At 40.0% G+C, this 18,810-nt stretch overlaps 1 protein-coding gene across 1 annotated transcript in view; it reads left to right on the top strand.

Annotated features, from left to right (window-relative positions):
• Window positions 1-16: 16 nt before the first annotated feature.
• LOC103607234 (NADP-dependent malic enzyme-like) overlaps window positions 17-18,810 on the top strand; it is a gene marked incomplete at its 3' end in the record, with an annotated part of 55,070 nt that continues 36,276 nt past the window's right edge. The window contains exons 1-3 of the mRNA XM_008591760.1: window positions 17-271; window positions 3,882-4,015; window positions 9,318-9,467. Coding sequence (XP_008589982.1) covers window positions 17-271; window positions 3,882-4,015; window positions 9,318-9,467 — 539 coding nt within the window. The remainder of the gene's footprint in view (window positions 272-3,881; window positions 4,016-9,317; window positions 9,468-18,810) is intronic.

Below are 18,810 nucleotides of genomic sequence, written 5' to 3'. Positions count from 1 at the left end.
GGGGGGGGCAGGAGACATGAGCTATGAGGGGTCCGTGTTTGTGAGTCAGGTACAAGGTCTTGCCAAGGCTGTGGCTGTGGCGTGCCAGTACGTCTGCCCCGCCACTCGACCACTACGGACGGCTCTGCCTTGGAGCCTCAGAAATTCTGAAATCAGACCGGTGATCTCATCCCTGAGCCACCGTGATCTCATCCCTGAGCCACTGAAACCAGATCAACAACTCCATCTTGGAGCCGCCGAAAACCAGATTATAACAGACAACTTACAGCAGGCAACAAAACAGACACAGACAGACAGACAGCCACGGTACCTGCTCGAGCGATCCTCCGTTCTCTAATCTCTGGTCCCAGGGAGAGTGAGCCAGTCCTGGACGAGCCCCCAAAATGTAAGACCCGTGCACCAAGCACAAATCCTACACACCAGAGTGACTCGCCTCACAGAGACCACGAGAAGAGATCGCTGCAATTTAAGCAAGAGGAGTTTTACTTCAGCATGCTGGGTCGCTTTGTCTTTCGGAAAAGCGGCCCCTAGCTCCTTGACATGAGAGTTTTTATACACTTTCTTTGGACAAAGACTTTTTTTCATGGTCAGGCTTAACAGGCTAGCCCCCCCGATAAGGGACTGTTTAATTTTTTTTAATCACTTGGGCTCTGCCAGGTGTCCTGAAGATAAGAGGGCTGTTTAGTCCTTGAGACCGGCTGGCCCCTGGAATGTGTGTCTAGTTCTGCTTTGACCTCTAAAAAGCTGCTTCACTTAAAATACCTTTAGATATGTTTCCCCGCTTTTTTAGTAAGTGCTTACAGGAATAATTTGTGCAGGTTAAAATCATACAGGCATTGGTAAATTGTGCAAGTGTTAAAGTTATGTTTCCATTACAATGGCACCTGCTGCCCCTTCCCTAGATCCTGCCTATTCATATATTTTCGAGATTTTAACTTGAGCCTAACTTTTCACCCCCTCACTTTTCATTTTCTAGTTAGAGAAAAAACTGTTGAGTTTTCTTTTCTTTTTTTTTTCAAATATGTTACCGTACGTAATTTTGTTTCATTCCAAGGAGTTATTTCATGACGTATTGTTTTAAATGAATAGTCTTCCCAGTTATCTCTGTAACAAGTGAAATATGTCTTCTATTTTATGGGTTACTTTTCATACAAATATCTCTTTCTAGTTGCTTTAAATATTAAAAGTAATTTTATCAGAATATACTAATCAGTTTCCTGAGCAACAATTTTGTAGTTTAAAAAAATTTTTATTTTCTCTAAAATTGAATGTTTAAAATTTATTTTGTGTATGATACGCATTACTGAGTTCTAAATTGTGTCTGGCACTGTTCTGAGCACTAGGAAGAAAACAGACAAAATTCATTGACCTCATGGAGTTTGCATTTTGGTCTGGGAACACTAACCACAAGTAAAGATGTAAATGGCAGGCAAAGAGCTCAGGCAACACCACAGGTATCTCCTGGTGCTGGCTGGAACTCCTAGACAAAGGACTGATAGACTAGTCTGCTGTTCTCTATGCATCCACCCTCTGGAGAGGGTGATTGGGCCAGACACAACTGGATAAAACAGAGCATCCTTTTGGAAAGTGACCACACTGCTTCTGTCCACACATACTGGAACTTCAGAGGACCCCCAACTGAGCATGTTACAGTGGGGGCTTTTGCAGCTGTGAGAGTGCTGCTAATGGAGAAAAACACCTTGCAACTAGACACCAGCTGTGCAGTTAGCATTTGGATACACACATACTGGAACTTCAGAGGACCCCCAACTGAGCATGTTACAGTGGGGGCTTTTGCAGCCGTGAGAGTGCTGCTAATGGAGAAAAACACCTTGCAACTAGACACCAGCTGTGCAGTTAGCATTTGGATAACTTATGAAAATTCAAGGTTGTGCACAGCTTCTTGCACTGGAGATTCTGGAGCCACTGTTTCTAGCTAGCTCTTATGGCAACTCAGAGAACTCCACCAGAATGTCACTTAGTGGAGGAATCTATTTTTTTCTTTTCAGTCTGCCCTCCTAACCCAAGAAGCTAATTAAACATAAACCTTTGCATCAGTGGCATGAATTAATGGGCCTATCCATCTAAAAAATTAGAAGGAAGAGAGAGTTGTTCATCCATTGACCTCTTTCACACACTTCCTGGGTTTGGACATGTTCATGCCTTACCAATCAGGGTCTGTCATCTCTCTCTGGGATGAACCAAATTTTTTGTCATTTTCCCTGAGTAATAAACTTCACAAGGATTGAGGAGTTACTGTTCTGTCACTGCAAGAAACTTTCAGGGACAGAAGAGGATGGCTGTGAAATCACTCAATGCAAAGTTAGTGAACATGTACCTACTTATCCAGGTTGTCTAGAAACAGCAGTGGTCACAATGAGTAAACCTGACTGTCTTAGTCTGTTGGGCTGCTATAACAGAATACCATGGACTGGTTGGCTTAAAAACAAAAGAAATTTACTTCTCACAGTTCTGAAGACGGATAAATCCAAGATCAAGGTGCTGCAGATTTGGTGTCTTGTAAAGGGCCTGCTTCCTGGTTCCTAGATGGCTGTCTTCTTGCTGTGTCCTCATGGCAGAAGGGGCTAACAAACTCTCTAGGGTCTCTTTTATAAGGACACTAACGACTAAAGGCCCCACTTTCTAATGCCATTGCATTGAGGGCATGGATTCCGACATGAATTTTGGGGGGACACAAACATTCAGATTGTAATAATCACCATCACGTTATGTTGTTGCACTTAACACTGGATCCAAAGGAACAACGGTCACAGTCTAGTCAGAGAGGCCCCCTGGACTTCAGGATCTGCAGTGGGAGTCCTCTCCAGAGGGACTCCTTTTCCCAATCTATCAGATCATTCTCTTCCATTAATCACCTCAGGGACTTCTCTGCTGTTACTTCCCTTCATATTATATCTCAGCAAATCCTTTAGGTCCCTTCTGGTTTTTACATCAACCCATCATTTCTATTTTGTTTGCTTGTTTTCTAGCTTCATTGTTCGTTATTACTACTGTTTTATACTCCTATAATGTTTTAATGTAAACAGATAATATAACACAGGTATAATAAGAGGGATGTAATGGACAAACTAGGTGAGTCCTGAAAGGCTTTAGAGTGCAGGGTACATTTGAGGTAAGGCTTGAAGAGCAGAGAAGCAGGGAAGAAAGACATTTTTGACCATGGTGACATGGAAGAATTAAAGGATATTCATACAATGGTGAGGAGTTTTGTGTGACTAGGGGTGCTTAATAGTAGGAAATAACTCAGGAGGGTGGTGTTGGAACAAGTCCCTCAGAATCATATAAGGCATTTGCTGATGTATGAAAGACATTTTTGACCATGGTGACATGGAAGAATTAAAGGATATTCATACAATGGTGAGGATTTTTGTGTGACTAGGGGTGCTTAATAGTAGGAAATAACTCAGGAGGGTGGTGTTGGAACAAGTCCCTCAGAATCATATAAGGCATTTGCTGATGTACTGTAGAGGTGGAAGCCAACAAGTCACAGATTCATAATTTTAAAATCTCTTGTATTAACTACTATTCATTTTTTTATTTACTGACATTAATAATGATGATTATATCGTCTTCCCTTTGTGTGTCTTCAAGTGGTCTCCTCCCATCCATTATCTAATTTTATTCTAACAATATGTGAGTGACACAGCTCTGAAAGTATTTTAGTATTCTAATTTTTACAGATAAGGAAACAAGTATGGAGAGTTTACATGATGTACTCACAGTCACATGGCCATTTTTCGAATGATGCCAGATCATCTGATTTTTAATTTTATATCCTTGTTGGATTTTATTTGTGTATATATATATGCTTTCTGTCTTTTTTTCCCTCTCAAATTATTGTGTTTTTCTTTTCTCCAAAGGACTTGGCTTTTACCCTGGAAGAGAGACAGCAATTGAACATTCATGGATTGTTGCCACCTTGTTTCATCAGTCAGGAGGTCCAGGTCCTTAGAGTAGTTAAAAATTTTGAGCGTCTGAACTCTGACTTTGACAGGTAACACATTCCTCAGGGTGATTTTTATATCTCTGTTGTGCAGTTGTCTGGTTTATTTGCTATTTGATGAGAAAGTTAAAATATTTAGTGATTTGGAAAGAGTAGTCAACTTTGAGGAGAATTTGCCTATAAATACAGTGATGTTTTTAAAAAAATTATTCTTTTTAGGAACATTTGAATGAAATAAAATTTTCTTTTCTAAACAGTATCTTCAGAGAGACTACTTTTATTTTATGATAAAACTGTTGCTATAAAGGTAAATTATCAGGAAATGCCACCTTAAACAGAGCAAAACAGTTTAAAATGGCTTTTAGTCAGACTTTAAGTACATTGTACGGGAAAGCACACTCTTTCAGCCTTCAAGCTTCGTTCCAACACTTGTGAATTTAAATCACTTTGTTTAGCATTTAGTTTCTGTCTTTGCACAAGGATGAAGGTAACATTTTTCTCTACCTTTGGAATTAGGTAGCCCTAGATTGAAGTTCTGGCTCTATCTCACTAGCATTGGGTTCTGGCCACTGTAGCTTTCTTGCCCTTTGCTTTTGACTCTGCCTTTTCTTATGAAGGTACTGAGCCTCTGTCAACCTCAGTTTTTTCATCTGTGGATTGAAGAGAATAATAGCTATTTGAAAATATTGTTGTGAGGGTCAAAAGAGGTAGCTAACCCAATATCTAGTAAGTATTGGTATTAGTCAGGGTTCTCCAGAGAAACAGAACCAACAGGATGTATGTGTGTGGCGGGGGGTGGGGGGGGTGGGGAGGTGTGGCTTGGTAAATCCCAAATCTTCAGGTTAGGCTGGTAGGCTGGAGACCCAGGGAAGAGTTGCAGTTTGAATTCAAAGGCAGTGTGCTGACAGAATTCCTTTTTGCAGGAAGGGGGATAAGTCTTTGTTCTATTAAGGCCTTTAACTGATTGGATGAGGCCCACCCACATTATGGAGGATAATGTGCTTTACTCAAAGTCCACCAACTTAAATGTTAATCTCATCCATGGGCCGAGCCCGTGGCACACTCGGGAGAGTGCGGCTCTGGGAGCACACTAGGCTGGTAGGCTGGAGACCCAGGGAAGAGTTGCAGTTTGAATTCAAAGGCAGTGTGCTGATAGAATTCCTTTTTGCAGGAAGGGGGATAAGTCTTTGTTCTATTAAGGCCTTTAACTGATTGGATGAGGCCCACCCGCATTATGGAGGATAATGTGCTTTACTCAAAGTCCACCAACTTAAATGTTAATCTCATCCATGGGCCGAGCCCATGGCACACTCGGGAGAGTGCGGCTCTGGGAGCGCACCAGCGCTTCCGCCGCGGGTTCGGATCCTATATAGGGATGACGGGTGCGCTCACAGCGCTCACTGGCTGAGCGTGGCGTGGCTGGTCTCAAAAAAAGGACAAAAAAAAAAAAGTTAATCTCATCCAAAAAACACCTTTGCAGAAACATTCAGAACGGTATTTGACCAAATGGCTGTACACCCTGTCTGTTATGGACTGAATATTTGTGACCCGCCACAAATTCATGTGACCCCCCCCAAATTCATATGTTGAAATCTAATCTCCACTGTGATGGTATTTGGAGGTGGGGACTTTGGGAGGTGATTAAGTCATGAGGATGAAGCCATCATGAATGATATTAGTGCTCTTATAATAGGCCAGAGAGCTAGCTCCCTCATTTTTCTACCATGTGAGGATACAATGAGAAGATAGACATCTGCAGCCTGGAAGAGGGCCCTCACCAGAACCCAGCCATTCTGGCCTTCATTACTGTGAATTTCTGCTGTCAACAAGGCACCCAGTTTATGGTTTTGTTATAGCAGCTGAGCTGATTAAGACACTGTCCCAGCCAAGGTAACACATAAAATTAACTATTATAAGTCCACTCCTGGTCAACTTGACAACTGCTATGATATAAGTGATTGTATCTCCCCTGAAATTTATGTGTTGAAATCCTAACCCTCAAGGTGATGGTATTAAGAGATGGGGCCTTTGGGAAGTGATTAGATCATGAATGGGATTAGTGCTCTTATAAAAGAGGCCCCAGAGAGCTGCCTTGCCCCTTCCACCATGTAAGGATGCAGTGAGAAGGTGCTGTCTATGAGTAATGGGTCCTTAACAGGCACTGAATCTGACAGAGACTTGATCTTGGACTTCCCATCCTCCAGAACTGTAAGAAATAAATCTCTATTGTTTATGAGCTACCCAGTCTGTGGTATTTTGTTATAGCACCCTGAATGGACTATGACAGCATGTATCTATGACAGATATGCATCTCCTTAAACCATACTAAATCTCCAAATAAAGACAATAGCAAGGTAATATTTCCACTAACATGATACAACTATCCTGTATACAACCAAAAATACACTGACCTTTTCGCAGGAAGAGGATGCAAAGTCCTTGGTTAGTGTTTACTATTCTTTTTTATATCCCTTAACTTAAATATTGTAATGTAAAGTTAACAATACTTAAATACTGTGATATAAACCAGTACATCTTATGTTATCTGAGAAGGTGATAAGACAGGGAAGAAAATGATATTTGCTTGTATATGTATATACACATAAACATATTTATAACAAAATAAGGAGGAAATGCTTATGACAGTTTACAGTCCTTGTTTGTATAATTCATCATGTGGTCATAGCTGATATTTATAACAACCTTCTTCCCTGAGCCATTCCATATTCCCTTTGCCCTCAGTAAGTATCTCAGCTGGTTCTTTACCTGGTAGGGTGACTCAAACCTTTGATCCTGAATGGTCTGGAGCATTAGTATTCCTTCCTGAATTGGGTTGTAGTGTTCATTTGCTTTAATCACAGGGTGTGGTAATACTAAGAGACATGCTAGGGGATCTCCTGTATGAGGGTACTTCAAAAAATTCGTGGAAAAATAGAATTAAAAGATAATATGAATCCAGACATATTCTTCCTTATCTCCATTATAGCGTAGCAGTCCAATTTCCCCTTGGTAGGCAGGACCAACCTCTCCCAGCCAGTACAGTAACTCCCTTATTTGCATGTTGATTCAGAGGCATGTGGTGCCCAAAGTAGCTGAGTTGCATTCTTAACTTCCTTTTCAGTGGGTTCATTACTGTGTCTCTTGGTGGAAACATTCTCCCCTTTGGAACTAAGACTTCTAGGCCAGGAGAGCATAAGGTCATAGGGACAGAAAGCAGAAATTTTGCTAGTGAGTCACTAGGGTTGTCAGTGAGTGGTCCCATTCCCATTTACATTCCTTGATTCCTGAAGCTGTGAATCCTGGCTATGGGAGGACAGAACCATATATTGGATGCTGATTCAGAGCATATACAGCCTCCTAGAGACCCTTACCCTAGCTTTGCAAAATATTGCCACCTTGCTGGTGCTGTAACTAAATCTTCAAGAGGACATTTCATTGTTCTGTCAAGCCAACTGCTTCAGATTGGTGGAGAACATTGTAAAACCCGTGAATTCCATGAGCATGGGCTTATTGCCACACTTCATTTGGTACGAAGTGAATTCCTTGATCCAGAAGCAATGCTGTGTGGGATACCATGATGGTGAATAAGGCATTTTGTAAGTCCATGAATAGTAGCTTTGGCAGAGGCATTGCATGCAGAGAAGGCATATCTGGGTCCAGAGTAAGTGTCTATTCCAGTAAAGACAAAATGGTGCCCTTCCATGGTGGAAGCTGTCCATTGTAGTCAACTTGCCAACAGGTAGCTTGGCTGATTACTCTGGGGAATAGTGCCACATCAAGGACTCAGCATTGGTCTATGCTGCTAGCAGATTGAGCACTCTGCAGTGACTGTAGCCAGGTTGGCTTTGGTGAGTAGAAGTCCATGTTGCTGAGCTTATGCATAACCATCCCTGCCACCATTGCCACATTGTTCATGAGCCCTTTGGGCATGAGAGGCGAATCTGACTCAGTTTGTCTAATGTGTATATGTTTGCTGCTTCTTAAAGTCCGTCACAATCTTCTCTTTTACTTGTTCCTTAAGTTCCTTTATCCTCTTATGTCCTTATTTTATATTCTTTTCCTGGGCCATTTTATCAGCTACCTCCTAAGAGCTGGCGACTTTCCTATTTTTACCACAGACTGTTTCTTAGGTATATATTGAGTATTAACTCAGTGTCAGGAACTTTTTTAAGTATTGGGATTATAGACAATGATCTCTGCCTTCATGGAATTTAATACATTATTAAAAGTTATAGACAGTCAGAATGACTGACTGCAATGTTGAGAATAGAATGTAGGCTGGGAGAAATTTTAGGAGACTTTTACAATAATCCAGGCAAGAGATGAATGGTGATTTGGATCCAGGGTGGTAGCAATGGAGATGTTCAGGTTTTGGATATATTTTGAAGGTAAAGCCTACATAATTTCCTAATATATTACATATGAATATTAGAGAGCTTTCAGAGAAGAGGAGAAAACAGTTAAGAAACAGTAAAGAAATGACCAGTGAGATAGGAAGAAAATCAAAAGAATATCATGGCCTGGAAGTCAAAGAAAGAAAGAGTATCAGCCTCTAGGAAATGATACTTGTGTCAGATGTTTAGCAATGGTGACTTCCACATTGCTAAATCAATTTCACCATGTCTAAAACACATCATCTTCCTCCCAAAAGTTGTTTTCTGGGGTATGTCTGTCTAATTATATGCGTCTCTGACTCTCAGTTCTGTGTATGTTCAACTATCCCTAGGGAATGGAAATCAATCCAAAAGGTTGGTAAAATTGTTGAGTATAGTTTTGCAAGATTCTTTTAAGTAGTACCAGTTTGAATTCTATTGTATAAACTATTGAAGGCTACAGGTAACACAAAAAAGTTTGTTTAGAAAGATAATTCTGGGCCAGAAGTGTCTCTAGAAAGAAAAAGGCCATTAGATACAAACAGTAAGAAAAATCCCTTGAACTTGCCTGTCTTAGTTATTTTTAGGGTGGTTGCTACATTCCCTTACTCACTTCCTGGTTGTCATTTTCCTTGGTTATTTAGTACTGATGGTAAAGGATAATGTCTTTCTATTTATTTGGTTAAGTTAATGTTTAAAATGTATCTATAGTGGTACATTCATCTGCTTTTCATTTTACAATAGGTCTCTTCAAGTACTGCTATTTCAGCAATGGTTTTAATATTTGAATGATGTAATAAAGTTTATGGTGCTTCGTTCTTTGAAGCATTTAAGAATATTTCTAAAGTCTTTTTTATCCTATGTTTTCTATGTAACCTAAAAAATAATTTATACTTGGTTGAAAAGTGTTTAATTAGATTTCTAAGCAGCTACTTTATGAATTTTTTGGATGTAGATCTAATTATGTCCAATATCCACAGGTATCTTCTCCTAATGGATCTTCAAGATACAAATGAAAAGCTCTTTTATAGAGTGCTAATGTCTGACATTGAGAAATTCATGCCTATTGTTTATACTCCTACTGTGGGCCTGGCTTGTCAACAATATAGTTTAGTGTTTCGGAAACCAAGGTATGTAAACTCTTAAGTACAACTTGTGTCTTTATTTTTTTACATATTATTGCAGTAATTTGAAATGTTTATTTTTTAAAAAATTGACAAAAAATGTATATATTTATGGTGTATGAGGGGTTTTCAAAAAGTTCATGGAAAGATTTGTATTATCTTTTAACTCTATTTTTTTCAAAACTTTTTGAAGTACTCTCCTATAACATGATGTTTTGAACAGTGTGAAATGGCTGAATCAAGCTAATTAACATATGAATTACCTCACATACTTACCATTTATTTGTGGTGAGAACACTAAGATTTACTCTCAGGAATTTTCATGTATATAATGCATTTTCATTAACCATAGTCACCATGTTGTACAGCAGATCTTTTGAACTCATGCCTCCTATCTGAAATTTTGTACCAACGTCTCCCCAATCCTGAAACCCCCAACCTCAGCCCCTGGTAACCACCATTCTACTCTCTGCTAGTATGAGTTTGACTATTTTTAGATTCCACGTATAAATGAAATCATGTAGTTTTTCTCTTTCTGTGCCCAGCTTATTTCACTAACATAGTGTCCTCCAAGTTCATCCATGTTGTTACAAATGATGGGATTTCCTTCTTTAAGGCTGAATAATATCCCATTATGTATATTTACTACGTTTTCTTTATCAATTTGTTCACTGATGGACACTTAAGTTGATTCAATACCTTGGCAATTACAAATAAAGCTGCAATGAACATGGGAGTGTAGATATCTCTTTAACATATGATCTCATTTCCTTTTTTTTTTTTCCTTTTTGTCTTTTTTTACTGACCGGTAACGGGATCGCAACCCTCGGTGTCACGCCCGTACCAGGGACCGGCAATGGGATCGCAACCCTCGGTGTTGCGCCCGCACTGCGCTCAGCCAGTGAGCGGGAACGGGTCTCCACATGGGATCCGAACCCTTGGCAGGAGCGCCACAGCGCTCCCAAGCGGCGCACTCTCCAGTGCACCACCGGGCCGGCCCGATCTCATTTCCTTTTGATATATACCCAGTAGTGGCATTTTTAGATCATATGGTAGTTCTGTTTTTAGTTTTTTGAGGAGCCTCCATACCGTTTTCCATAATGGCATGCTAATTTACATTCCCACCAGCAACGTGCAAGGGTTTTCTTTTCTTCACATCCCCGCCAATACTTATCTTTTGTCTTTTTGATAATAGCTTTTCTAATAGTTGTGAATGATACCTCATTGTGGTTTTAATTTTCATTTATCTGATGATTAGTGATGTTGAGTATTTTTTCATATATCTGTTGGTCATTCATATGTATGTTTTTGAGAAATATCTGTTCAGGTCCTTTGCCCATTTCTTAATCTGATTATTTGTTTTCTTGCTATTTGGTTGTTTGAATTCTTTATATATTTTGGATTAATCCCTTATCAAATGTATGATTCTCATATATTTTCTCCCATCCCATAGGTTGTCTTTTCACTCTGTTGATTGTTTCCTTTGCTGAGCAGAAGCTTTCTAGTTTGACGTAATCCCTTTTGTCTATTTTTGCTTTTGTTGCCTGTGCCTTTGGGGACATATCCAAAAACACATTGCTCAGACTGTCATACAGCTTTTCTCCTGTATTTTCTTTTAGTAGTTTTACAGTTACAGATCTTACATTTAAGTGTTTATCTATTGAGTTGATTTTTGGATTATGGTGTGAGATACAGTTCTAATTTCATTCTGCCTGTGTGTATCCAATTTTCCCAACACCATTTAATGAAGAGATAGTTATTTTTCCATTGTGTGTTCTTGGCAACTTTGTTGAAAATCAATAAAACATTAAAGTGTGTATTTATTTCTGGGTTCTTTATTCTGTTTCATTGACCTATGTGTCTGTTTTTATGCCAGTACCATTCTGTTATGATTACTATAGCTTTGTAGTATATTTTGAAACCAGGGAATGTGATGTTTCCAGCTTTTTTTTTTTTTTATTGAGATTGCTTTGACTATTTCGGGTCTTTTGTGGTTTCATACGAATTCTAGGATTTTTTTCTGTTACTGTGAAAAATTTCTTTGGAATTCTGATAGGGATCGGAGTGAGACAGGGAGTCAGACAGGCATACCTTGGAGATATTGTGGGTTCAGTTCGGTCCCAGGCCATCACACACAAAAAATATCTCAATAAAGCAAGTCACACAAATATTTTGATTTCCTAGTGCATATAAAAGTTATGTTCACCCTATATTGTAGTCTGTTATGTGTGTAAAGAAATATCTCAGAAAATGATGCCTTAATTAAAGAATGCTTTATTGCTAAAAGTGCTAATGGTCATCTGAGCCTTCAGCAAGTCATAATATTTCTGCTGGTGGACGTTCTTGCCTTGATGTTGATGGTTGCTGACTGATCAGGGTGGTGATTGCTGAAGGTTGGGTGGCTGTGACAATTTCTTGAAATAAGACAACAGCAAAGTTTACCACATCGATTGACTTTTCTGTTCATGGAAGATTTCTCTGTAGCATGTGATGCTGTTATATAGCATTTTACAAAACCACAGTAGAACTTCTTTCAAAATTGGAGTTAATCCTCTCAAAGCCTGCTGCTGCTTTATCAACTAAGTTTGTGTAATTTTCTAGATCCTCTGTTGTCAACATTGTTCACAGCATCTTCACCAGGAATAGGTTTTATCTTAAGAAACCACTTTCTCTGCTCATCCATTAGAAGCAGCTCCTCATTCATTTAAGTTTTATCATGAGGTTGCAGCAATTCAGTCATATCTTCAGGCTTCACTTCTAATTCTTGTTCTCTTGCCATTTCTACCACATCTGCAGTTACTTCCTCCTCTGAAATGGAACCCCTCTAAGTCATCCATGAGGGCTGGAATCAAATTCTTCCAAACTCCTATTAATGTTGATATTTTTACCTCCTCCCTTGAATCACAACTTCTGTATAACATCTAGAAAGGTGAATCCTTTCTAGAAGGTTTTCAATTTATTTTGCTAGATCTATCAGAGGAATCATTATCTATGGCAGCTATTGCCTTACAAAATGTATTTCTTAAATAGTTTGACCTGAAAATAGAGATGATTCCTTGATCCATTGTCTGTAGAATGGATGTTATTCTAGCAGGCATGAAAACAACATTACTCTACTTGTACATCTCCATTGGAGCTCTTAGGTGACCAGGTGCATTGTTCATGAGCAGTGATATTTTGAAAGGGATCTTTTTTTTGTGATCAGGAGCTCTCATCAGTGTGCTTAAAATATTTAGTAAACAATGCTGTAAACAGATATGCTGTCACCTAGGCTTTGTTGTTTCATTTCTAGAACACAGCAGAGTAGATTTAGCATAATTCTTAAGGGCCCTAGGATTTTTAGAATGATAAATGAGCATTGGCTTCAACCTGAAGTCACCAGCTGCATTTGCCCCTAACAAAAAGGTCAGCCTATCCTTTGAAGCTTTGAAGCCAGGCATTGACTTCTCTCTAGCAATAAAAGTCCTAGATGGCGTCTTCTTCCAATATAAGGCTGTTTTATCTACATTGAAAACCTGTTGTTTAGTGTAGCTACCTTCATCAGTTATCTTCGGTACATCTTCTGAATAACTTGCTACAGCTTCTACATCAACACTTGCTGCTTTACCTTTTCTATTATAGAGACTGTTTCTTTCCTTAAACCTCATAAACCAACCTCTGCTGGCTTCAAAATTTCCATCTGCAGCTTCTTCACCTCTCTCAGCCTTCATAGAATTAAAGACAGTAAGGAACTTGCTCTGGGTTAGGCTTTTGCTTTAAGGGGATGTTGTAGCTGGTTCGATCTTCCACTAAAACATTCTCCACATGAACAATATGGTTGTTTTGCTTTCTTTTTTTTTAAAAAAAAAGATGTCCGGTAAAGGGATCTTAACCCTTGACTTGGTGGTGTCAGCACCACGCTCTTCCAATTGAGCTAACCGGCCATTCCTATATAGGGATCTGAACCTGTGGCCTTGGTGTTATCAGCACCACACTCTCCCAAGTGAGCCACAGGCTGGTGCTGTTTTGCTTTTGTATCATTTTGTGTTCACTGGAGTAGCACTTTTAATTTCCTTCAAGAACTCTTCCTTTGCATTCACAACTTGGCTAGCTGTTTGGCACAAGAAGCCTAGCTTTGGGCCTATCTTGGCTTTTGACATGCCCTCCCCACTAAGCTAAATCATTTCTAGCTTTTGATTTAAAGTGAAAGATGTATAACTCTTCGTTTTAATTAAATACTTAGAGGTCATGTAGGGTTATTAATTGACTTAATTTCAATATTGTTGTGTCTCAGGGAATAGGGATGCCTGAGGAGAGGGAGAGAGACGGGGAACAGATGGTCAGTGTAGCAGTCAGAACACATACAACATTTATTGAGTTCATCATCTTATATGTGTTTAGTTTGTTAAATTGTCCCCAAACAATTACAATAGTAACATTAAAGATCACTTATTACAGATCACCATAATGGATTTAATAACAATGAAAAAGTTTGAAATGTTGTGAGAATTACCAAAATGCAACACAGAGACATGAAGGAGCACATGCTGTTAGAAAAATAGCACCTATAGACTTGCTCGATGCAGTGTTGCCACAAAACTTCAATTAGTTAAAATGCAATATCTGCTAAAGCACAATAAAACAAGGTATGTCTATAGAAGCAAGTGGAAACATGTGCAAGACAGAAGGAATAGACAGTGCCCAGGCTCTCAGAAGGATCATGCTTGGAGACCAGGAATAACGTGGAGACCAGTGTGGATCTAGTGGAGTGAGAGAGGGGAGAATAGGAGATGAGTTCACAGAGGTAAGATGTGAATGAGAGGGTACAGATCACAGGGTTTCTTGCAGGTTATTTTAAATAGCATTAGTTTTTACTGTTTGTTAGATGGAAATCCCTACATGGTCTTGAACAGTGGTATGACATGATCTAACTAATATTTTAAAAGACAACACTCTGGTTGCTGTGTTGAGAATAAACAAAATAAGTAAGAATCAGAAAACCTAGTGGTTAGGAGGATGTTGCAATAAACCCGGTGAGTGATGATGGGGGCTCAGATTAGGAGATGCCTTCAGTTGAATGTTCCCCCAAAGCTTAGTCCCCATTCTGACATGTAAAGAGGGTGGGAAATCCTATTATGGTAATTGAAATGTGGGGCCTTGAAGAGGTGATTAGATTGTTAGGACCACGCCATAGTGAATGTGTCGGGTCCGCCGCCAGCTGACCCGAACAGCCCTAGCCTCGCTCCTTTTGGTGGGCGAGCGAATGGCCCGGATTCCTCTTTCCCTCCTGTCCCCTTTGGAAGGAGATGGGGGAAGAGAGCCGTGAAGAGAGGTGAGCACACTGCCGGCCATAATCAGCCCGGTTAAAGGACACTCAAACGCGGCAGGGGTTCTGTCGAGCAGTTCCGTTTATTATCACACAAGCACTTGCTTTTAAAGGCAAATGGGGAAGGGAGGTTTTTTACATAATCCTATCAGCTTAAAGGTCAAGGGCATGCATCTTGTCTCAATTCCTAGCTATTGCAACCACACAGTGTTCACGAGTGCAGAAGCACATATTTGGCCAATAAGGGCTAAGGCAAGGTTCCCGCAGACATCCCCACCCTACTTCCTCCCAGTGCCGTCTTAGGCTGCCACATTAATACGCCCTTGTGGGCCCATAATGGCGCCACTTGTAATGTCACTTAAGGTGGCGTTAGTTTTTAAGGCCCGACATGAATGGATTAATAATGGTGGTCAGAGACATGGTTCTGAGGGCTTTAAAAGGAGAGCATGTGAGAGTCTTTCTCTGCTCTGCCATTTTGTGCCATTTTCTGCCATGTGAGACCCCTGGGTCACTGTCACCACCACCAAGAATCTCACCAGATGGGCTCGATGGACTTTGGATTTCCCAGTCTCCGAAACTATAAGCAATATATTTTGTTTTCTTTACAAATTACCTAGTTCCAGGTATCTTGTTATAAGCAATGGAAAAGGACTAAGTCAGGAGGGTAGTAATGGATAGGGGTAAAAGTTCAGATTCTGGATAAAGATAAAGAAAGGCATGAGGATTTTTTGATGGACCGAATGCTTCCTGGAATAGTGGTTGAAAGTATGGGCTTGGGAATATACAGCCTATTTTCGTGTTTTAAAATTTTATTTTATTTTTTATTGTAACATAGTTGATTGTACATATATCTGTGAGGTACAGAGATGATTATCAATATCTGTGTGCAATATGTAATGCTCAAATCAGGATAATTAGTATATTCAACATATACAATGTAGTTGTTTTTCATGCCCCTTTACAAATTCCTCCCTTACCCCTGTCCCACTCTCCCTTTCCCACCTCTGGAAACCTCAGTTCAGTTTTCTCCTTTTGAAAGTTTGACATATTTTTGTGACTGTTGTGTCTTCTCTCTTTTTTTCATTTATTTGTTTACTTTTTAGCTCCTACATATGAGTGAAGATATGTAGTATTTCTTTCTGTGCCTGGCTTATTTCACTTAATATGATTTTCTTGAAGTTCATCCATGTTGCTGTGAATGGCAGAATTTCATTTTTTAAAATTTATATGTGTTACATAATCCTATCAGCTTAAAGGTCAAGGGCATGCATCTTGTCTCAATTCCTAGCTATTGCAACCACACAGTGTTCACGAGTGCAGAAGCACATATTTGGCCAATAAGGGCTAAGGCAAGGTTCCCGCAGACATCCCCACCCTACTTCCTCCCAGTGCCGTCTTAGGCTGCCACATTAATACGCCCTTGTGGGCCCATAATGGCGCCACTTGTAATGTCACTTAAGGTGGCGTTAGTTTTTAAGGCCCGACATGAATGGATTAATAATGGTGGTCAGAGACATGGTTCTGAGGGCTTTAAAAGGAGAGCATGTGAGAGTCTTTCTCTGCTCTGCCATTTTGTGCCATTTTCTGCCATGTGAGACCCCTGGGTCACTGTCACCACCACCAAGAATCTCACCAGATGGGCTCGATGGACTTTGGATTTCCCAGTCTCCGAAACTATAAGCAATATATTTTGTTTTCTTTACAAATTACCTAGTTCCAGGTATCTTGTTATAAGCAATGGAAAAGGACTAAGTCAGGAGGGTAGTAATGGATAGGGGTAAAAGTTCAGATTCTGGATAAAGATAAAGAAAGGCATGAGGATTTTTTGATGGACCGAATGCTTCCTGGAATAGTGGTTGAAAGTATGGGCTTGGGAATATACAGCCTATTTTCGTGTTTTAAAATTTTATTTTATTTTTTATTGTAACATAGTTGATTGTACATATATCTGTGAGGTACAGAGATGATTATCAATATCTGTGTGCAATATGTAATGCTCAAATCAGGATAATTAGTATATTCAACATATACAATGTAGTTGTTTTTCATGCCCCTTTACAAATTCCTCCCTTACCCCTGTCCCACTCTCCCTTTCCCACCTCTGGAAACCTCAGTTCAGTTTTCTCCTTTTGAAAGTTTGACATATTTTTGTGACTGTTGTGTCTTCTCTCTTTTTTTCATTTATTTGTTTACTTTTTAGCTCCTACATATGAGTGAAGATATGTAGTATTTCTTTCTGTGCCTGGCTTATTTCACTTAATATGATTTTCTTGAAGTTCATCCATGTTGCTGTGAATGGCAGAATTTCATTTTTTAAAATTTATATGTGTTTGGGCTGGCCCGGTGGCGCACTGGATAGTGCGCCGCTTGGGAAGCGCGGTGGCGCTCCCGTCCGAGCGTTTGGATCCCACATACAGACCGGCTCCCGCTCACTGGCTGAGTGAGGCGCGGGAGCAACACCGAGGCTTGCGATCCTGTTGCCGGTCCCCGGTCCGGTACGGGGGCAACACTGAGGGTTGCGATCCGTTGCCGGACACGGAAAAAAGACAAAAAAAAAAAAAAAAAAATTTATATGTGTTTATGGGGCGCAAGCTGACTATCAGTATTTGTGTACAGTATGTGATGATCAAATCATTATTATTAGCATGTTCATCATAACAAATTGTGATTACTTTTTGTGTCCTTTACCCAATTACTCCCTATCCCTCTTCCTCCCACTTCCTATCTTTAGGAACTATACATCTGTTCTCTCCTTCTGAAAATTCAACATTTTATTATGGTCTTTCTCCCTCTCTTTCTCTCTCCCTCTCTTTCTCTCTCTCTCTCTGTCTCTCTCTCTCTTTTCTTTCTCTTTCTCTTTCTCTCTTTCTTTCTCTTTCTTTCTCTCTCCCCCCTTCCCCTCTCTGCCTCTCTCCCTCTCTCCTTCCCTTTCTCTCTCCCTCACTCCCTCTTAGTAGTGAGGACATGCAGTATTTCTCTTTCTGTGCCTGGCTTATTTCACTTAACATTATTTTCTCCAAGCTCATCCATCTTGCTGCAAATGGCAGAATTTCATTCTTTTTTATGGCTGGGTAGTATTCCATTGTGTATATATACCACATTTTCCTTATTCAGTCATCCGTTGATAGACATTTAGGTTGGTTCCAACTCTTGACTATTGTAAATAGAGCTGTGATGAACATGGGAGTACAGATATCACTTTGACACGATGATTTCCATTCCTTTGTGTATATACCCAGAAGTGGGATTGCTGGATTGTATGGTAGTTTTCTCTGTAGTTGAGAAACCACCATACTGTTTTCCATAGTGGTGGTACAAATTTACATTCCCACCAACAGTGTAGAAGAGTTCCACACCCTCACCAGAATTTGTTGTTCTTAGTCTTTTTGATAATAGCCAGCCTAACTAGGATGAGATGATATCTCAATGTGGTTTTGATTTGAATTTCCCTGATGCTCGGTGATGTTGAACATTTTTTCAGGTACCTGTTGGCTATCTGTTTGTCTTCCTTTGGAAAATGTCTTTTCAGCTCCTTTGCCCATTTTTAAATTGGATTATTATTATTTTTTTTACTTTTAAGTCGTTTGTGTTCCTCGTATATTCTGGATATTAATCCACTGTCAGATGTATGGTTTGCAAATATTTTCTTCCATGATGCAAGGATGGTTCAACATACTCAGGTCAATAAATGTGATATACCACGTCAACAAAATCAAGAACAAAATCCATGTGATTATCTCAACAGATGCAGAAAAAGCATTTGACAAAATTCAGTATCCTTTCATGGACAAATATCCGTGTGATTATCTCAATAGATGCAGAAAAAGCATTTGACAAAAATCAGCATTCCTTCATGATAAAGACCCTCAACAAATTAGGTATAGGGCCGGCCTGGTGGCGCACTGCTACAGTGCGCCGCTTGGGAGTGTGGCGGCGCTCCTGCCAAGGGTTCGGATCCCACATACAGACCGGCCGCTCACTGGCTGAGCGAGGTGCGGGCGCAACACCGAGGGTTGCGATCCCGTTGCCGGTCCCGGTCCGGTA

This window comes from Galeopterus variegatus, unplaced genomic scaffold, assembly GCF_000696425.1.
Source record: "Galeopterus variegatus unplaced genomic scaffold, G_variegatus-3.0.2 Scaffold7263, whole genome shotgun sequence".
Lineage (NCBI taxonomy): Eukaryota > Metazoa > Chordata > Mammalia > Dermoptera > Cynocephalidae > Galeopterus > Galeopterus variegatus.
Note: the sequence above shows the minus strand (reverse complement) of the source record. Positions and strands in the feature narration are given on the sequence as shown.